The sequence below is a fragment of the Impatiens glandulifera genome, chromosome 3, assembly GCF_907164915.1.
Source record: "Impatiens glandulifera chromosome 3, dImpGla2.1, whole genome shotgun sequence".
Lineage (NCBI taxonomy): Eukaryota > Viridiplantae > Streptophyta > Magnoliopsida > Ericales > Balsaminaceae > Impatiens > Impatiens glandulifera.
Genome location: NC_061864.1, coordinates 63,051,975 through 63,068,007, shown reverse-complemented (window position 1 = coordinate 63,068,007; position 16,033 = coordinate 63,051,975). Strand labels below are relative to the sequence as shown.

General features: G+C 27.2%; 2 protein-coding genes across 2 annotated transcripts; one reads left to right on the top strand and one right to left on the bottom strand.

Annotated features, from left to right (window-relative positions):
* The first annotated feature begins 71 nt into the window (after positions 1–71).
* LOC124930597 (cytokinin dehydrogenase 5-like) lies at positions 72–4,716 on the top strand. Its single transcript, XM_047470928.1, has 5 exons — positions 72–669; positions 2,036–2,163; positions 2,238–2,513; positions 3,499–3,761; positions 4,344–4,716. Exons 1-5 carry the CDS (start codon positions 72–74, stop codon positions 4,714–4,716), a joined length of 1,638 nt encoding a protein of 545 aa, XP_047326884.1.
* A 1,550-nt stretch (positions 4,717–6,266) lies between these two features.
* On the bottom strand, positions 6,267–9,928 carry LOC124930596 (beta-glucosidase 12-like). The gene is made up of 10 exons (XM_047470927.1): positions 9,853–9,928; positions 9,627–9,704; positions 9,139–9,226; positions 8,291–8,546; positions 8,106–8,221; positions 7,812–8,032; positions 7,600–7,631; positions 7,096–7,198; positions 6,536–6,644; positions 6,267–6,447 (listed from the first exon to the last, which is right to left on the bottom strand). Exons 1-10 carry the CDS (start codon positions 9,911–9,913, stop codon positions 6,267–6,269), a joined length of 1,245 nt encoding a protein of 414 aa, XP_047326883.1. The 5' UTR covers positions 9,914–9,928.
* Between the last annotated feature and the right edge of the window lie 6,105 nt (positions 9,929–16,033).

Sequence of the window (16,033 nt, the reverse complement as noted above, 5' to 3'; positions counted from 1 at the left end):
TACGCCTACACTCAATTCTTTTTCTATAAATAAAAGCTCATTTCTCAATAAAACATTCAATTCATCAACAAATGGCTAAACAGAATATTTTATTATTATTATTATCATTCTTCATTATCGTATCAATTACAAACGCCCTAACAACAAACCACTCTGACCTTCTTTGCCTCGGTATTGACGGATCCCTAACCGCCACCGCCGCCGCGGCCGCCGTTAAATCAGTTTCAACTGATTTCGGCGGCATGACATCAATCCAACCAATGGCTGTTCTCCACCCGTCTTCCGCCACTGACGTGGCGAGAATAGTGAAAGCGGCTTACGAATCGGCTGACGGGTTCACTGTATCTGCTCGTGGTCATGGTCATTCTATTAACGGACAGGCGATGACGGAGGATGGTGTTGTTGTTGATATGGCGGCACCGGCGGCGGCGGGGATGACGCCGGCGCCGGAGGTTTCGGAGGAATTTATGTTTGTGGATGTTTGGGGGGGTCAAATGTGGATTGATGTTTTGATGTTTTGTGTTGATGGGTATGGACTTGCTCCGAAATCTTGGACGGATTATTTGTATTTGACGGTAGGAGGAACACTTTCAAATGGAGGAATTAGTGGCCAAGCATTTAGTTTTGGGCCACAAATAAGCAATGTTCTTGAGCTCGATGTTGTTACAGGTTTGTTTTGATTCTCTTTTTCTAGCCCTAATTTCAGTTAAATGAATCGTTTTTTCTAAGCTTAAAACGCTAAGTTACATACTTTTATGTTAAAAAACTTAACGAAGGAGATTGTTCAACTAGGCATGGCATTTTAGCCCCGACGGGTCGGGTACCCGAAGGAACCGAACAGATCGGTTAGGGTATTTTGTTAGTTTTTTGATTCCGGGTAATTTCGGGTCTAGTTGGACTTATGGCCGGATAATATTTGATTTGGGTAATGAAAGTTGGAGATTATTTGAAAAAGAAGTTGTTAAAACCTTGAAAATCATAATTAGTGGGATCTTTGTTAAGTCAACAAGATAAATTTATTATTATTTTTTTAATTCAGTAATGTTTTTTTTATTAAAAAATCTACTCAATTCTGAACAGTTTAATACTTATATTTTTTAAATATATTTTAAGTTCACCTCAATTTTTGTTTGTTTGTAAAAAAAACGATGGTTCTACATGACTAGGAATCAAACTTGTCCTTTTAATTTTTAATTATTTGATTTTGGGTATTTGTGTGACTGAGTATAAGTGACAACCTAACTAGTCTAATATTGGGTCAAACAAGACCATTTATAAATAAATATATGTTAAAAATATATAATCAGAAAAAATTATGAGCGATATTATTCTATATTATTACTCTGGGTGGTTATTTTGGGGATTTTAGTTGTGTATTTTTTAAAAAAAAATTAATGTGATTAGAATATTAAAAAGGAATGTTATGGTCATAGTTAGAAATTATTATAAAATATAAATTATAATAGAAAATGTATGATTTAGAAAATATATTAAATTCTGCTGATAATCTTTCTTTTTGTTTGAGCTTTACTATGTTATTTTTATTTTTATTTTTTTTTATTTTGCATGATCTTATAAATATTATAATTATTCTTTTAGATATTATATATTTAAATTGTTTTTATTATATATATATATATATTTTAAATATAAGAATTAAAACTTAATAATAATTTCTATAGTTTTTTCTGACATATAAATTGAATATGAATTATTGTAGTATTGAAAGTAGAATTCTCACACAATTTTAATTCAAACAAAATGGACTCATCGGATCTTCTTATATATATTATTCATTTTCATTTTTCTTTTGTTTTAATGACTATTTATTTTAAATGAAACTATTTTTCTGTTAATTTACAACTCCACAAAAACCAAAACAAAATTGTAAACAAAACTAACAACCGAAAGAATTTAAGTTGTGATTAGATTAGTGATAAATTACAACATAATAAAACTACATTTATATTTCAATTGAAAGGTTGTGTATCATATATATTACTAAAATGTCTTTTTTAAATCTCAACTATTACAGGTAAGGGCGAGTTATTGACATGTTCGGAAGAGATAAATTCAGAACTTTTTCATGCGGTTCTTGGTGGTCTTGGTCAGTTTGGGATCATCACTCGAGCTCGGATTTCACTTCAACCTGCACCCCAAAGGGTATCGATATTCTATCTCTTTTGGAACAAATTCAAGCTATTTTAATTTGTTCTTTTAATATTTTTTTTTTACAGGTGAGGTGGATTAGGGTTTTATATTCAGATTTCTCTGTTTTTACCCATGATCAAGAGTATCTCATCTCCCTCGAGTCTAATTATAAGAAGTTTGACTATGTTGAGGGTTTCGTCATTGTTGATCAAACTGTCATAAATAATTGGAGATCCTCCTTTTTCTCTTCAAGCAATTCTTTCGACATTATCTCCATCAAAGCTAAAGCTAATGTTGGTGTCTTGTATTGCCTTGAGCTCACTAAGAACTACAATGATAACGATATAGATATTGTGGATCAGGTATGTAGTTATTTACTCTTGATTTGTGGTTTATATGTTTTAATTTATTCCATTTCATAGATTCCTTTATAAAAGAAAAAAATGTTGTAAAAAAGGTTATATAAAAGATGTTTTTTCATACTTTCGTCAAACTAAAATTTAAAAAGATTACATACAAATAATTGTTTCGAGAATAAAATTAAAAAATGTTGATATCTACTTAAAACGTCTACGAAAGTTGACCATAATATATTATGAAGTTGACCATAATATATTATGGCTACCTTATTAACTAAATCTATTATATTAAAAAACATTAAACAATCCTATATAAGGTCTTAAATATATTATAACAAATAGTTTGTTTTTAAAATTTATAAATATATAAATAAATAAAATACTTTGGTTAGGTCTAAAAAATAAATAAATATTAATAAGTTTGTTTTTAGTGAATATTGGTGGTGGGTCCCCCTAGACTCTTGGGCCGGAAGATTAGACTAACTTCCAACCTATTTAAAGTAATTGTATTTAGCTTTTTATAAGGATAAATTAATCTTTTGGTATTTTATTTTTAAAATAATTGTATTTAACCTTTTTTTTTCTCATTTAAAATAAGATAAATATTTTAATTTCTTTTAGTTTTAATATATATTTCACTTATCTAAAAATATTTAATAGTTAAATATTTGTTATTACATCAATTTATATTAAATAATTTATTATATATTAAATTAAGTAATAAATCATTTTAATCCACTAAATAAGTCATATATCAATAGTGATTCACAATCAACTAAATATTACGATTTAATTTTCATTCAAGGATTTTGATTTTTTTTTATCTAAAAATTATATTTTTATTATTATAAAAAAACATTATGTGATATTTTACCCCCATTTAGTATATATAAATGTACAATTGTGATCATAATCTCATTTAAATTTTTGAGTAATTAATTATTTTCAAATATATTATTTATAAACAACATTATTATATTATTGGCAGGAAGTGGATGAGTTGATGAAGAAATTAAACTTTATACCAGACACTATTTTTACAATGGAACTGGATTACATAGATTTCTTGGACCGGGTTCATAAGTCAGAGTTGAAACTCCGGTCCATGGGCTTATGGGATGTACCCCATCCTTGGCTAAACATATTTGTACCAAAATCAAAGATTGGTGATTTTGATAATGGAGTTTTCAAGGGCATTTTGGGAAATAACTCCAATGGACCTATTCTCATATATCCCATGAATAAGGACAAGTAAGCTTCTTGAACTCAATTTAATTATTTTTAGAAATTAATCTATATATCATTCCATTATTAATTAAAATATATTATATTTCATACATAATTATCATTTTTGTCTTATGCCAAATTTTCAGATAAGATAATTTCATACATAAAATTATATTCTTATATAATATGCATATTATAATATATTAAAATTCATATTGTTTTATTTGAAACACATCAAGTTTAGAGTGGAGTCATAATTTATTTATTTTAACACTAATTTTCAGGGCTGCCCCAAAACAATAGCTCAAAATAGAAGAATTCAAATAAAAAATTGATTTTTTGTTGTTGAAAAAATAAAAAAAAAATCAAGAAAATGGGTCCAACCGATTGCTTCTTTAACTATTTGTCCCCTCTTTGGAGACATAAAAGAATAATGAACTCTAAAAATTGTATAATGTTAATTTCAATTCCAATTTTTGTCTTCGAATTAATGAATTCTAAAAATTTTCTAAACACACTAAAATTTTGAAATAGAAAAATTGGAATCTAAATTTTATGTATAATACTTTCTTATTGCTAGTTTCTTATAATCAATATTATCTATAGGTGGGACAAGAGAACATCGATGGTCTTGCCCAATGAGGACGTGTTCTACCTCGTGGCATTCTTGAGATCCGCATTCAACAATGGAGATGAAACACAATCTCTTGAATTTTTAAGCAATCAGAACAATCAAATATTGAAATTTTGTGACGATGCAGGAATCGAGCACAAACAATATTTTCCACACTATGTGACTCAAGAAGAATGGAAGCGTCATTTTGGCGAAAAATGGACCCAATTTATTCAACGAAAAGTAGAATTTGATCCTCGCTCCATCTTAGCCACGGGACAACGCATATTTAAGCCAGATTTTACTAAATGTTTGGCATCTTCATTAATGGACAGTCACAAAGATCATTCATACTTTACGATTTAAGATGCAATATGTTTTCACTATTTGAATTTACGTTGTTTTTAATTTGGGTTGAATTTTTCCGTTTGGATGTCTTTCTAAAAAAATCAAAGTTAGAACTTGTCTAGCTTGATTTTGAACTTATGCTTGTTATCCATATTTAAGTTTTTTTTTTTAATGAAATGACACTGAATTATTTAAAAAAAAAAATGACCTAACTCTAAATAAAATTTATTAATATTATGGTAAACACTAACTTTCAAACTCTCTCATTTATAAAATAAAATTTATTTTGAATAAATGCTATCCATAAATTCAAAGTAATTCAAATAAAGGTAAAAACTAAATTAAATAATTATTTGGGACACTTTTTTTTATTAAGTAATATCATATTAATTTTAAGAAAGGTCAAAATAAATTAATTAAATAATTTGGAGAAAATGTTATATTCATTAAATTCCAAATTAATCTTTAAATTGACTCAAATAAATTAAATAATTATTTGAGAAAAATATTGTATTCTTTAAATCTCAAATTAATATTTAAAATGGTTCAAATAAATTAAATAATTATTTGAGAAAAATGTTATAGTCATTTGAATATCAAAATAATTATTTAAAGAGCCTTAAAATACACAAAAATAAATAAATAAAATTGACAAAATAAATTTTATGTATTTTGTAGATTAAAATAAAATAAGAATAAAAGAATTTGAATTTAGACAAGTCCTTAATGCTTAAAATGAAATGTGATCGAGTGAAACCAAAATTGTGAGGTCAGACCATCGAATGAACACTCAGGTATCATCCGACGGACGCTAGTTTACCGTGTCGCTCGTTGCAACGAAAGCAGCGCGCTTATGCGTCTCAGTAGAGTGACAAACCACAAGGCTAACACTTGAACATACGTTAATTGCTGACGGAACGTTTGAAGAACGCGTCAACTGAATAAACATTAGCCATAATCATTGATTTTTAAAAAATGGAACTGCTCTTTCCTTAACAAAATTGGATGATTCAAATTCTGAAATGATGGTCTAGCCTGGTCATCATTTCACCTATCATCCTAAGCCTAATCATGACAATGAAAGGAAATACCTTGAATCAACAATAAACTTAGCAAATGGGTATCCATATATGATACATTTTTTTCTTTTAATATAAACTTATGGTGATTCTAATCTTGATTTTGTTTTTCGTTTCGATTGAATAAGAGGCATGCTTTATATTTTTTTTTCAGAACTATTACATATATGTCCCATTCTTAACACCTACATGAATTCAAAAAGTGGCCTTAGTTTTCATCAAAGAAATAATGTCGAATAATAGTCAACAATTATCTTAAACACCACATTTTATTTTGTTTTTGTATATGCTACTACTTTGATTTTATATATATAACACACCAACTTTTGCATATCTCCATTTACATCATTAATTCCAACAAAATTATCAATTCTTGATATTAAATACATTTAAAAAAACAACATTTATAAGAGTGACAATTTTTATTGAATAGCTAGTAGCTAGTAATTAAGCAACATTGTCCACTCTATTCTTCATATGTTGTACCTTTCACATCTTCTTCTTTCCTCCAAGAAAATTCTTGAACCATTGAGCAGAACGTTTTGGATGTCTTTTCAATCCATCCTTATAGTCTATAAAATAGATTCCAAATCGAACCGTATAACCTGAACTCCATTCAAAATTATCCAACAACGACCATGCAAAATAACCCTTCACATTTACACCATCCCTAGTTAACCATCAAAATGTCAAGTTCATGAAAAGAAAAAGAACACATCCAACCGCTTAATTGATTGTTGAAGGACATAAATACTTACTCGATAGCTTGGTTGAGGAACAAGAGATGTTGATAATAATAATCAATCCTCATGTTATCAACTAAGGCCTCTTCTAAAGAAAGAGTACCATTATTTACCTCATCCACTCCTGATTCATCAAGGATATTAATATGATTATTTGTCATAGAATTTATTTTATAAGGATGATATACATATAACACTACAAAATTTATAGTTTATTTGTTAAACTAAATAAGTGTGATCATAAAACAAATGAGTATACAATGACTTTCAACATGCGAGCATTGGATTTTCTTAATCTCGATATCACAACGCATCATGAGCATTTCTACTATAAAACGTGTCTTGTGTTAATAAGGAATTCTCTACTTTGTATTAACAAAGGGAATTTTTTCTTTGTAAATTAGATATCTAGAAAGTTTGCAATTATTTCAATTGATATTTTCTTACTTATGTATGAAAATAATGGAAATGGGTGAAAATATGATTAAATGGATCTAATTTTTCATTTTTACCTTATTTTAGTTTAATTAATATTCTTTCAAATGATACAAAGTACATTCAAAGAAGGATATTACCATTTTCAGTGATGTAAATGAGTGGATTGTTATACTTGTTTTTCACATAGAGAAGAATGTCCCGAATTCCTCGTGGATACACAAAGAGCCAACTCGAAGCAGCCTACAACACATTTGAGGTTAAAACCAACCAAATAAATCTAATCACATAATAAATTTGCACTCATTTCTATCTAAGCGATAAAATTAATTTTCTTTTCCTTCGTTTAATCCAAATAGAAAGTAATTTTAACAAATATTTATTAATTTTTCGGAAGCAATAACAAGTACTAGGGGTCAAATTTCCATCGTTATTATCTTAGCGACGGTAAATTGAGCAATAGTATTGCCTTTCTGTCACTATTTTCCTCCTTAAATTAACATTTCATTTATATTTGTTCAATAATGACAGATTCAACATAAACAAAATTAAATAATATTTTATTTTTCTTAAATAATTTTGAGAATAATTAATTAATCTCCTCCAAACAAGCTTTTAGGTTATCAATGTTCAAGATTTCTTACCTGTGGACCAATTAATTTCCCATTGCGTTTAGCTGGACAAACAACCCATAAATTAATAAGTAAATTAATATAATTTATCATAAGATGCAAATAATTGCTAAAACAATTAAAAAATGTGACTAAATTGTTTTTTTTTTTCTAGTTGCTCAATATTTGTATTAACATTTAAACGATATTTAATTTAACAATTCAATAATTAAGTCGATACTTACTTAGAAGGTTTACGAGAGGATCGGATAAATAGCTCGGATGAACATTATGCTTATGGTTGCCTACATCTCTTGCGTAGTTAGCTGTGTAATAATTCAATCCAAGAAAATCAAACGATCCTTTTAGCATATCAGATTGTTCTTTTGTGAAATTGGGAAGTCTTTGGCCAACAAGAAATCGCATTGTTCGTGGATAGACACCGCTAGTTAACGGATCCACAAACCTGTAATTAATTTATTCGTAATGCAAAATTGCCGAAAAAAAGTATGATCATATAATAATAGTAATTCACTCACCATCCAACCATGAAATCAAGATATCTTAATGCGGCATTTTGATCATGCCTTGATTCTGAGTAAGGAACAGTCCATTGGGCTACTAGTGTAATACCAATCTTACCCTTCTGATGTGCCTTTAACAAAAAATATTGGATGGTGAAAATCTATAATAAAGATGTAAAAAGAAATAAACAATATCGAACCTGATATTTATCTCGATATAACTCTACTGCTGCTGCATGAGCCAATAGTTGGTGGTGCGTTACTAAATAAGGCTCGGTTGAAGAATCCCCACCAGTGCAATTTATATATATCGAAGGCGAACAACGCCCTGGTGCTAAATTTCCGGTTGCATAACCAGCATAACTATATGACCATGGCTCGTTAAGTGTGATCCAATACTTTACCCGGTCTCCAAATTCTCGAAAACAAATATCAGCATAGTCTTGGAAATCTGTCCTGTAACATTTGTATAATATTCTTAATTTGACATTACACTAGTAAAAAAACCCTTATTTCTCCTAGTGTTATATGTGCTTACCAATATTACTTAACCTTTTTATATCATTAGTATATATAAACAAAATAATTTTGAATGTAAAATTATTGCGATTTAAATGCTTGTGATAACTCTGCCCTTGATGATAAAGAAGGGACTGTCTTAAAAATTGAGAGATATTTTCTCTTAAAAGTTCGATAAATCAATGATAATCTGAATGTTTTTTTAAAGAATGATCTCGAAAAATAAGAAATAACATAACGAGCCAAAATCCAAGTTTTAGTGTGGTAAACTATAATGGTTGAAAAGAAGCAACCAAGGGCCTCATCTCTAACTAGTATACTTATAATGTTATGATTTGGAAAAAGTTATTATGTTTTTATTAGTATTTAAAATTAATAATAATAAATTTATTAAAATTGATCAAAAATATATAAATGAAACTCTAATTAAGACATATATCAAAAATGATTTACTTCGAAAACAATATCAAAACTAAGAATTACAACACCAACATTAATTACATTAGTGATATGTGAAGTAGTTACTTACACAATATTAGGGCTTAAGAATCCACCATATTCATCTTCTAAAGCTTGAGGAAGATCCCAATGGAACAAAGTGACAAAGGGTACTAAACCTACAATGAAGTGATTCATGATAGTAATTTAATGTGTAAAATAGCTATCAATATCAGCGGTAAAATTATTAGAATTTGAGTATTAATGTGGGAAAATATATATTGTCGTGTATTAGAAAAATGTATGGTACGTTTTTAAGATTTTATTTAATGATGGTAATTATATATCATCGTATAAGGTTTTAACGATGTCAATATATGTCGTGGTTATTGATCTTTTACTATAGTAAAATAACTTTGAATTAACTAGGGTATATCTAATCTTTAGAAGTCTCTTAAGAACACTAATGATTGTCATTATTTTACCATAATAAAGAATGTTTTTTCTTTATCATGTTAGAAGTAGTCAATCATAATATAAAGAAACAGATTAATAAAATAAAATAAAAATGACAATTACCTTTATCAAATAACTCAGTTAAAAGGTTATTATAATATTGAATACCCTCCATGTTTAAACCGCCGTTTAATTTTCCACCTACAATTCAAGAATTTAAATATTATAGGATCTATTATAGAATATTATAGGTTATATAATAATAATAATATATATATATATATATAATTAAAAGAAAAAAAATGGATAAAATATAAATGTGAAAAAATAAACTAAATAAATATCTTACTAGGCAATATTCTGGACCATGATATCGAAAATCTGTAAGCATCTAATCCCATGTCTTTCATAATTTTGACATCTTCCTGAAACACACATATATATATAATTTCAAATATCAAAATCTTGGAAATAATATATTTTAATGTTCCATTCCCAATTTTATTTATTTGCTAAATATTGAAAAGTTGTGATTGAAAAAAATTTAACACAACTTAGAATATAATAATAATTATTTTTAAATAGTCTAAATGTGAAACTTAAACTTAATTACATTTTAAAATAAATTTTTATACTTTTTCACTGAACTTAAAGTAGGGTGGTCAATCAGACGGATTTAAGTAACATTTTAACTTAATTATTTTATTATACTATAATTAATCTTATTTAAAAATAATAATTTTATAATATTTTATTTTATAATAAAATAATTAAGCTGAAATATTAAATATTAAAATAAGATATTTTATTAAAAAACTGTACTGACCAACAATTTGTCTTGTAACACCTTTCTCTAAGCCTGCCTAGAATGACTATAATCTTTAATTAAATAAATTAAGAAATGTATAAATAAAACATTTATAGTATATAAATATATTTCACCACATATTAGGCCAGCCAAGCCAAGTTAATAAATAAATATTGTATTTTTTTTATAGTTATATATTTAAAATCTTATATTATTACGAAGAAAAATAAATATAAAACTCTTATAAAATAAAATTTATTTTATATTATTATAGTGTAATTTTTACTTTATTTGATATAATATTTAAAAAAAATTATGATTCATATTTTCTTATAATTTTTAATAAATATATTCATTTTCAATTCATGATCAAGATAATAAAATATGATAATGATTGTGCCCAATATAATACCTTATAGCGATGATATGAATCAACTGCTATATCTCCATTTTTACCATCTACTATTTTACCTGTCATACATAATGTAAATAGTAATTATATTGACAATTATTATTTTTAAACAGATTTAAATAGTGTTTTGATTTCTTTGTAGAAATGGTGTTAGATTCCATCAAATATTAACCTGTTAAAAAAAATTAAGTAACAAACATTTGCCTTGTTTGGTTATTGGTTCAACTAGTCGAACGACTTCGTGTTTGGTATGTAAACTTCGTCTTAAGTTACTTACTTTTGTCATTATATTTATTCATTTCGAACTTTAAATCAAATGACCAAGAATTCATTGAATAAAAAATAAAAACTAACATATAGTAGTACCTGGATACTTGTGAACATATGTATCCCATATACTAGGGCCTCTACCCCCTTCTTGTACTGCCCCTTCATACTAAAGAAAAACATAACTAAAAATACAAAACCATTGCGAGGCGAAGAAAAGATTGCGATTGATCGAAGTGTGTATGTTTTATTATAAATCAAACCTGATATGATGATGACGCCGTTCCAAAGATAAAATCGGTTGAGAAGTTGTTATGGTTGAATAAAGAAGGGTTCGTGGACGCTTCACCATTTGTTAATGAGAAAGTAAGAATTATGGAGAGTAGCAAATGGAAGATAATTCTCATCCCCATTGTTACCATTGATGAAGGAGCAACTTTTGTTACAATTAATTTATAGAAGAGAGATAGAGAAAGAACTTAAAGGAGTATTTAATTAGGTCATTTTCATATAATTGATGAACAATTTGTAACATAGTCAATTAAGTTCAATTACGAAGTCTTTTTTCTTTTGTAACAAGTGCCCTAAAATGGTAATGGAAGAAAGTGAAAGGAGAGTGTAATGGTTTAAATATGATTTATTATTTTCTTATGAAAAAATCATTTTAGTGTTTGATGAACAAATAAATTAAATGAAGAAAAACAATTAATATTTAAGACTTGGAAGAGACTTTGTATAAATAATTGTTTCATTCAAATTAGATATATAGAGGTTTCATCCAACATTGAATTGCTTGAAATTTGATATAAATATGTTTCATCCAAATAAATATTTGGTTATGATTAATCACATAAATAATTTTTCTTAATTTTTTTTTTACAGTTAGAATTATTATTTTTAGTTAGCTCATTGAAATTCAAATAATTGAAAATAAAAACCAAAAGTTTAGCTTCATATTTACATTACTTAATTAATTGTGACACAGTACTAAACGATGCAAATTTTGTGAGACATTCAAACAAATGTGCACGACATTCCTCGCATTGACAAAATATTTTCGATTGCCCAACAAAATTAGGATATATGTCATAGTCTGAATCGAAGTCACAATTTCACTCTATGTATTGTTTTTAATATTTCGATCTAATTATTTAGTTTCGATTGAAAAAATTTAGTATTTTGACATAAATAAGATGTGTACTAACCAACTAATCAAGAAATGAAAAAAGCATTTATTTGGTGGATAAAGAGATCAGGCAGTGCTTGGCCAAAATTAGCATTCACAAGTTTTATCTGATCATCAATTCAATAAATCATGTTTTTTCCATGAAATATTTTCACTAATTTTAATTTACACAACAGCTTTCTATGGTAAATTTTTTTTTTCTAGAATATTTAGGTAATTCATGTATCCTATCCAAGTTATAGTTTGTTTTTAGTTTTTAGATTTTGTTTTAGAATTTTATCAAAAACTTAACCCTTTACATATTTTTTCAACTAATAAATCTGAAATCATCCATTAAATATTTTTATATAATTTATACAAAAATAATTATATTATTCAACTAATTACAAAACCAAATAATTTATTTTTCATTAACAAAATTTTAAATAAAACCCCTCAAATAACCAACATCAAATTAGCTTAGCTTATTGAGTTTTTTATTTTCAATTTCACCACTAAATAGTTGTATATTCTACATTCTCACATAACAATACTAAAAACATAAAACAAAATATCATAAAAACATATATTTAGTGTCTCTTTACATATACTTATATTTCACACTTTTTTTTGGTATATTAAAAAATAAAGATATTAAGGATCAAAATTAATATTGAATTTATTAAGTTATTTATATTATAAATTATTTTAGTTAAAATAATTTTTTTATATGAATACAAATATTATTTTTATCGTCTATCTATAATAGATAGTAACGGTTTTCCGAAAAGATTATCGACCCGATATTTGTTCCGTGGAGAATTCTTGAATAGATCAGAAAAAGAATGAAATTGAGGTGATAAGTTAATTCTTCTTTTATAACATCCCATTTTTATATTTAATTAGTAACGGACAAAAATGAGAATGGGAAATTTCCAAAATTTCACATCAAAAAATGTTTTGATTCAGATGGTTTTTATTATAGTTAAATTATTGACACATATCTACGAAAATATTCTATAATAGTAATAAAATAAATAGTGTATAAAAATTGGTCAGTGAATAATTATTATTATTATTATTATATTTTACTTTTTTTTTTAAAGAACTTAACATAATTTTATTGATTGCAGTTGAACTTTCAATAAAATGTTGGTCATTCAATTTGGCCTATTCGTTTAAATCGATTTTGACAATTTGATCGATTTAGTTTATAGCATTAGTTTTAGTTGAATTAGTATTATTTTCTGGTTCAAATTTGGACAATTTTTTTTTATATATATAAATACACTTGATTCTAGTGTTTCTTTACCACAAAGTCATTCCATAATTGTGTTTAAACTTATAAATGATTAATGTTATTTTAAGGAAATAATCTGTAAATGTTAAAGACTGTGATTTTAACAAAATCCATATAGTCCATATAGACTTTAAGTTTGACAACTGTTTGTTTGTCTCAATGTTTAAGATAACTATAAAAACATGAAAATACAAATCTAAAACTATAAAAAAAAAAAAAAATTAATTAACTAGAATGTCCTAATAAAATGAGTGTTAGAAATGATGCGACAGCATTTGAGTGAAATTGAAAAATGAAACAATTTTCTCCTATTAAATTTCAAGTCCACTCAAATGTTATCATATCATTCCTAATATCATTCCAGACATCAAATTTATCCCCTTTATTATTACTCTTATTATATATATATATATATATATATATATATATATATATATATTAACAAAGTATTAACAGACTAAACTATATCATTACTCTTATATATGTGTTAACAAATAATTTAACCGACTAAACTATGTTATAAGATCGCGAGTCATACTTGTTCTAAAAGAGAATCAACTCTTCAACTTTGTCTCAAACAAACCAAATTCTAAATGCAAAACCCCTTCCATTATTGTGAATCCAAATTCAAAACTTGTTAAGAACAAAACTAGAGAATAATTAATTGGCTTTATCATCATCTCCTCTGAATATCATAAAATAATAAGTAAAATAAAAAGATAGCATTAAACTACAATAACAATGATAGAATAATTAAATAAAGAAAATTATAACGAAAGTAAAGTCATGAATTCAACGTGATCTGTCACATATGTAGGAAATAGAAAATTAAAATATAATAATAATTTATGTCTAAAAATATGTCTTAATTCAATTTTTGCGCTCATTATTCTGAAATGATTGTCTTGAAATAATTTCTCTTTCTCTCACCTCTTTTCGACGAAAATCTTCTCAAAACTCAAAATCTTATATTTATTCATTTTTGTAATCTCCGGGAAATTCCTCGTAACTTAGCATGTGTTTGGTGTACACGTGACAATATAGGAGGAACCCGGGGTGACTCGAGATTCGATGGTTTCAACATTGGTTTGCGTGTCAGACATCTTTTTAAAATAAAACATTATTTTTAAAAGATTTTGATAGTTACTAGAAGTTTTTAAAATTAATTACGTAAAAATAATTAATTTTATTCAAATTTTAATAATATGGATTTGTTATAACCAAATGACGATTTGATTTGAAATCTGGTTTAAATTAATTAAACATAATTAATTTAAGAAAAAATTATTTATTTGAAGAGAGAGTCGCCAATTGATTTTAGGAAAATAAATAGAAAGGTGCATGTGTACAAACGTATTTTGCACCAGAGTTTCGTTTTGGTTCGAAGTTTGATGATACTCGAGAAAGAGTTTTCGCGCTTCATCCTTCGTACCCGTCCAAAAATAGTCTCTACTTATAAAGTTGACTTTTGAAAATCGGTTGTATAACCTTATAGTTTTAATCAATTATTCGCGAAGTAAGTGCCGATAACCCTAAATCACTCAGAATTTCGTTGGTAGCTTTTCTGGATGCTTATTTTCTGATTGCGAGCGTCAGTGTGTTCTCTAATCTTTGGTGTTCTTGGAGGTTGCCTTTGGAAATGATTTTGTCGTTAAATTTTTAAGGTTTCTGAATTGCCCTATTTCTGCATTTACTCTGCTTTATTATTTGTTATCTTCTTCAACAATGGAGAAAAAGAAGAGTAATAAAGCTAAGGAAGTCAAAGAGTTTGTTATGGAAGGTCTCAAAGAGATTGCTGAAGAAGTCATTCAAAAAAAACATGACAAAAGCAAAGGAAAATCAAATGTTGTGGAAAATGCTGAAGAAAATAATGTAGGAAAACAATGAAAGAATGAAGGAGTCTGGAAAGTTGGTTACAATGAAAGAGCCAATCTGTTTGGCCTCAAAAACCAAATCACCAAGCTTCTGATGCATTCTAAAAAAGGAGAGATTGTTCTTAATAAGGAGAAAGTCCAGCATATAACAATTCAACACAATATTCATTATCTTCAGGACTGGATTTACTGAAGAAGGAATAATATGAAGAGATAGTAAACTGGTCAGTGACTATAATGAGGGAGTTGATGAAGGCCCCTAAATCGAAGACCTATACTATTAGGAGCAACTCTACCTGGAAAGTAAATGAGGTATGGAATAAAAATGCATGAAAGAAGAAGCCATTAGTCATTTTGCAGGGTTATTGGGAAAACGATTATACATGGACCTAATAAAAGGAGGAGAGCATTTATCCTTTTCTAGAATTAGCATAGAGGTGAATCCTCGTAGCACATTACCGAATAATATGACAGTGGTCGACAGGAAAAGAAAATATAATGTCATGGGAATCACTTATGAATGGAGACCAGACAGATGTGTATTCTGCAATACTTTCCAACATGCCAGCACAAAATATGCTCAAGCTATGGAAGATGAGCAGAAGATACTAAAAGGCCAAGAAGCAAAAAATCAAGAAAAGAAATAAGGGAGTCTAAAAGCAAAGAGAAAAATGTGGAGGAATAGAAAGAAGCAGAAACCAATG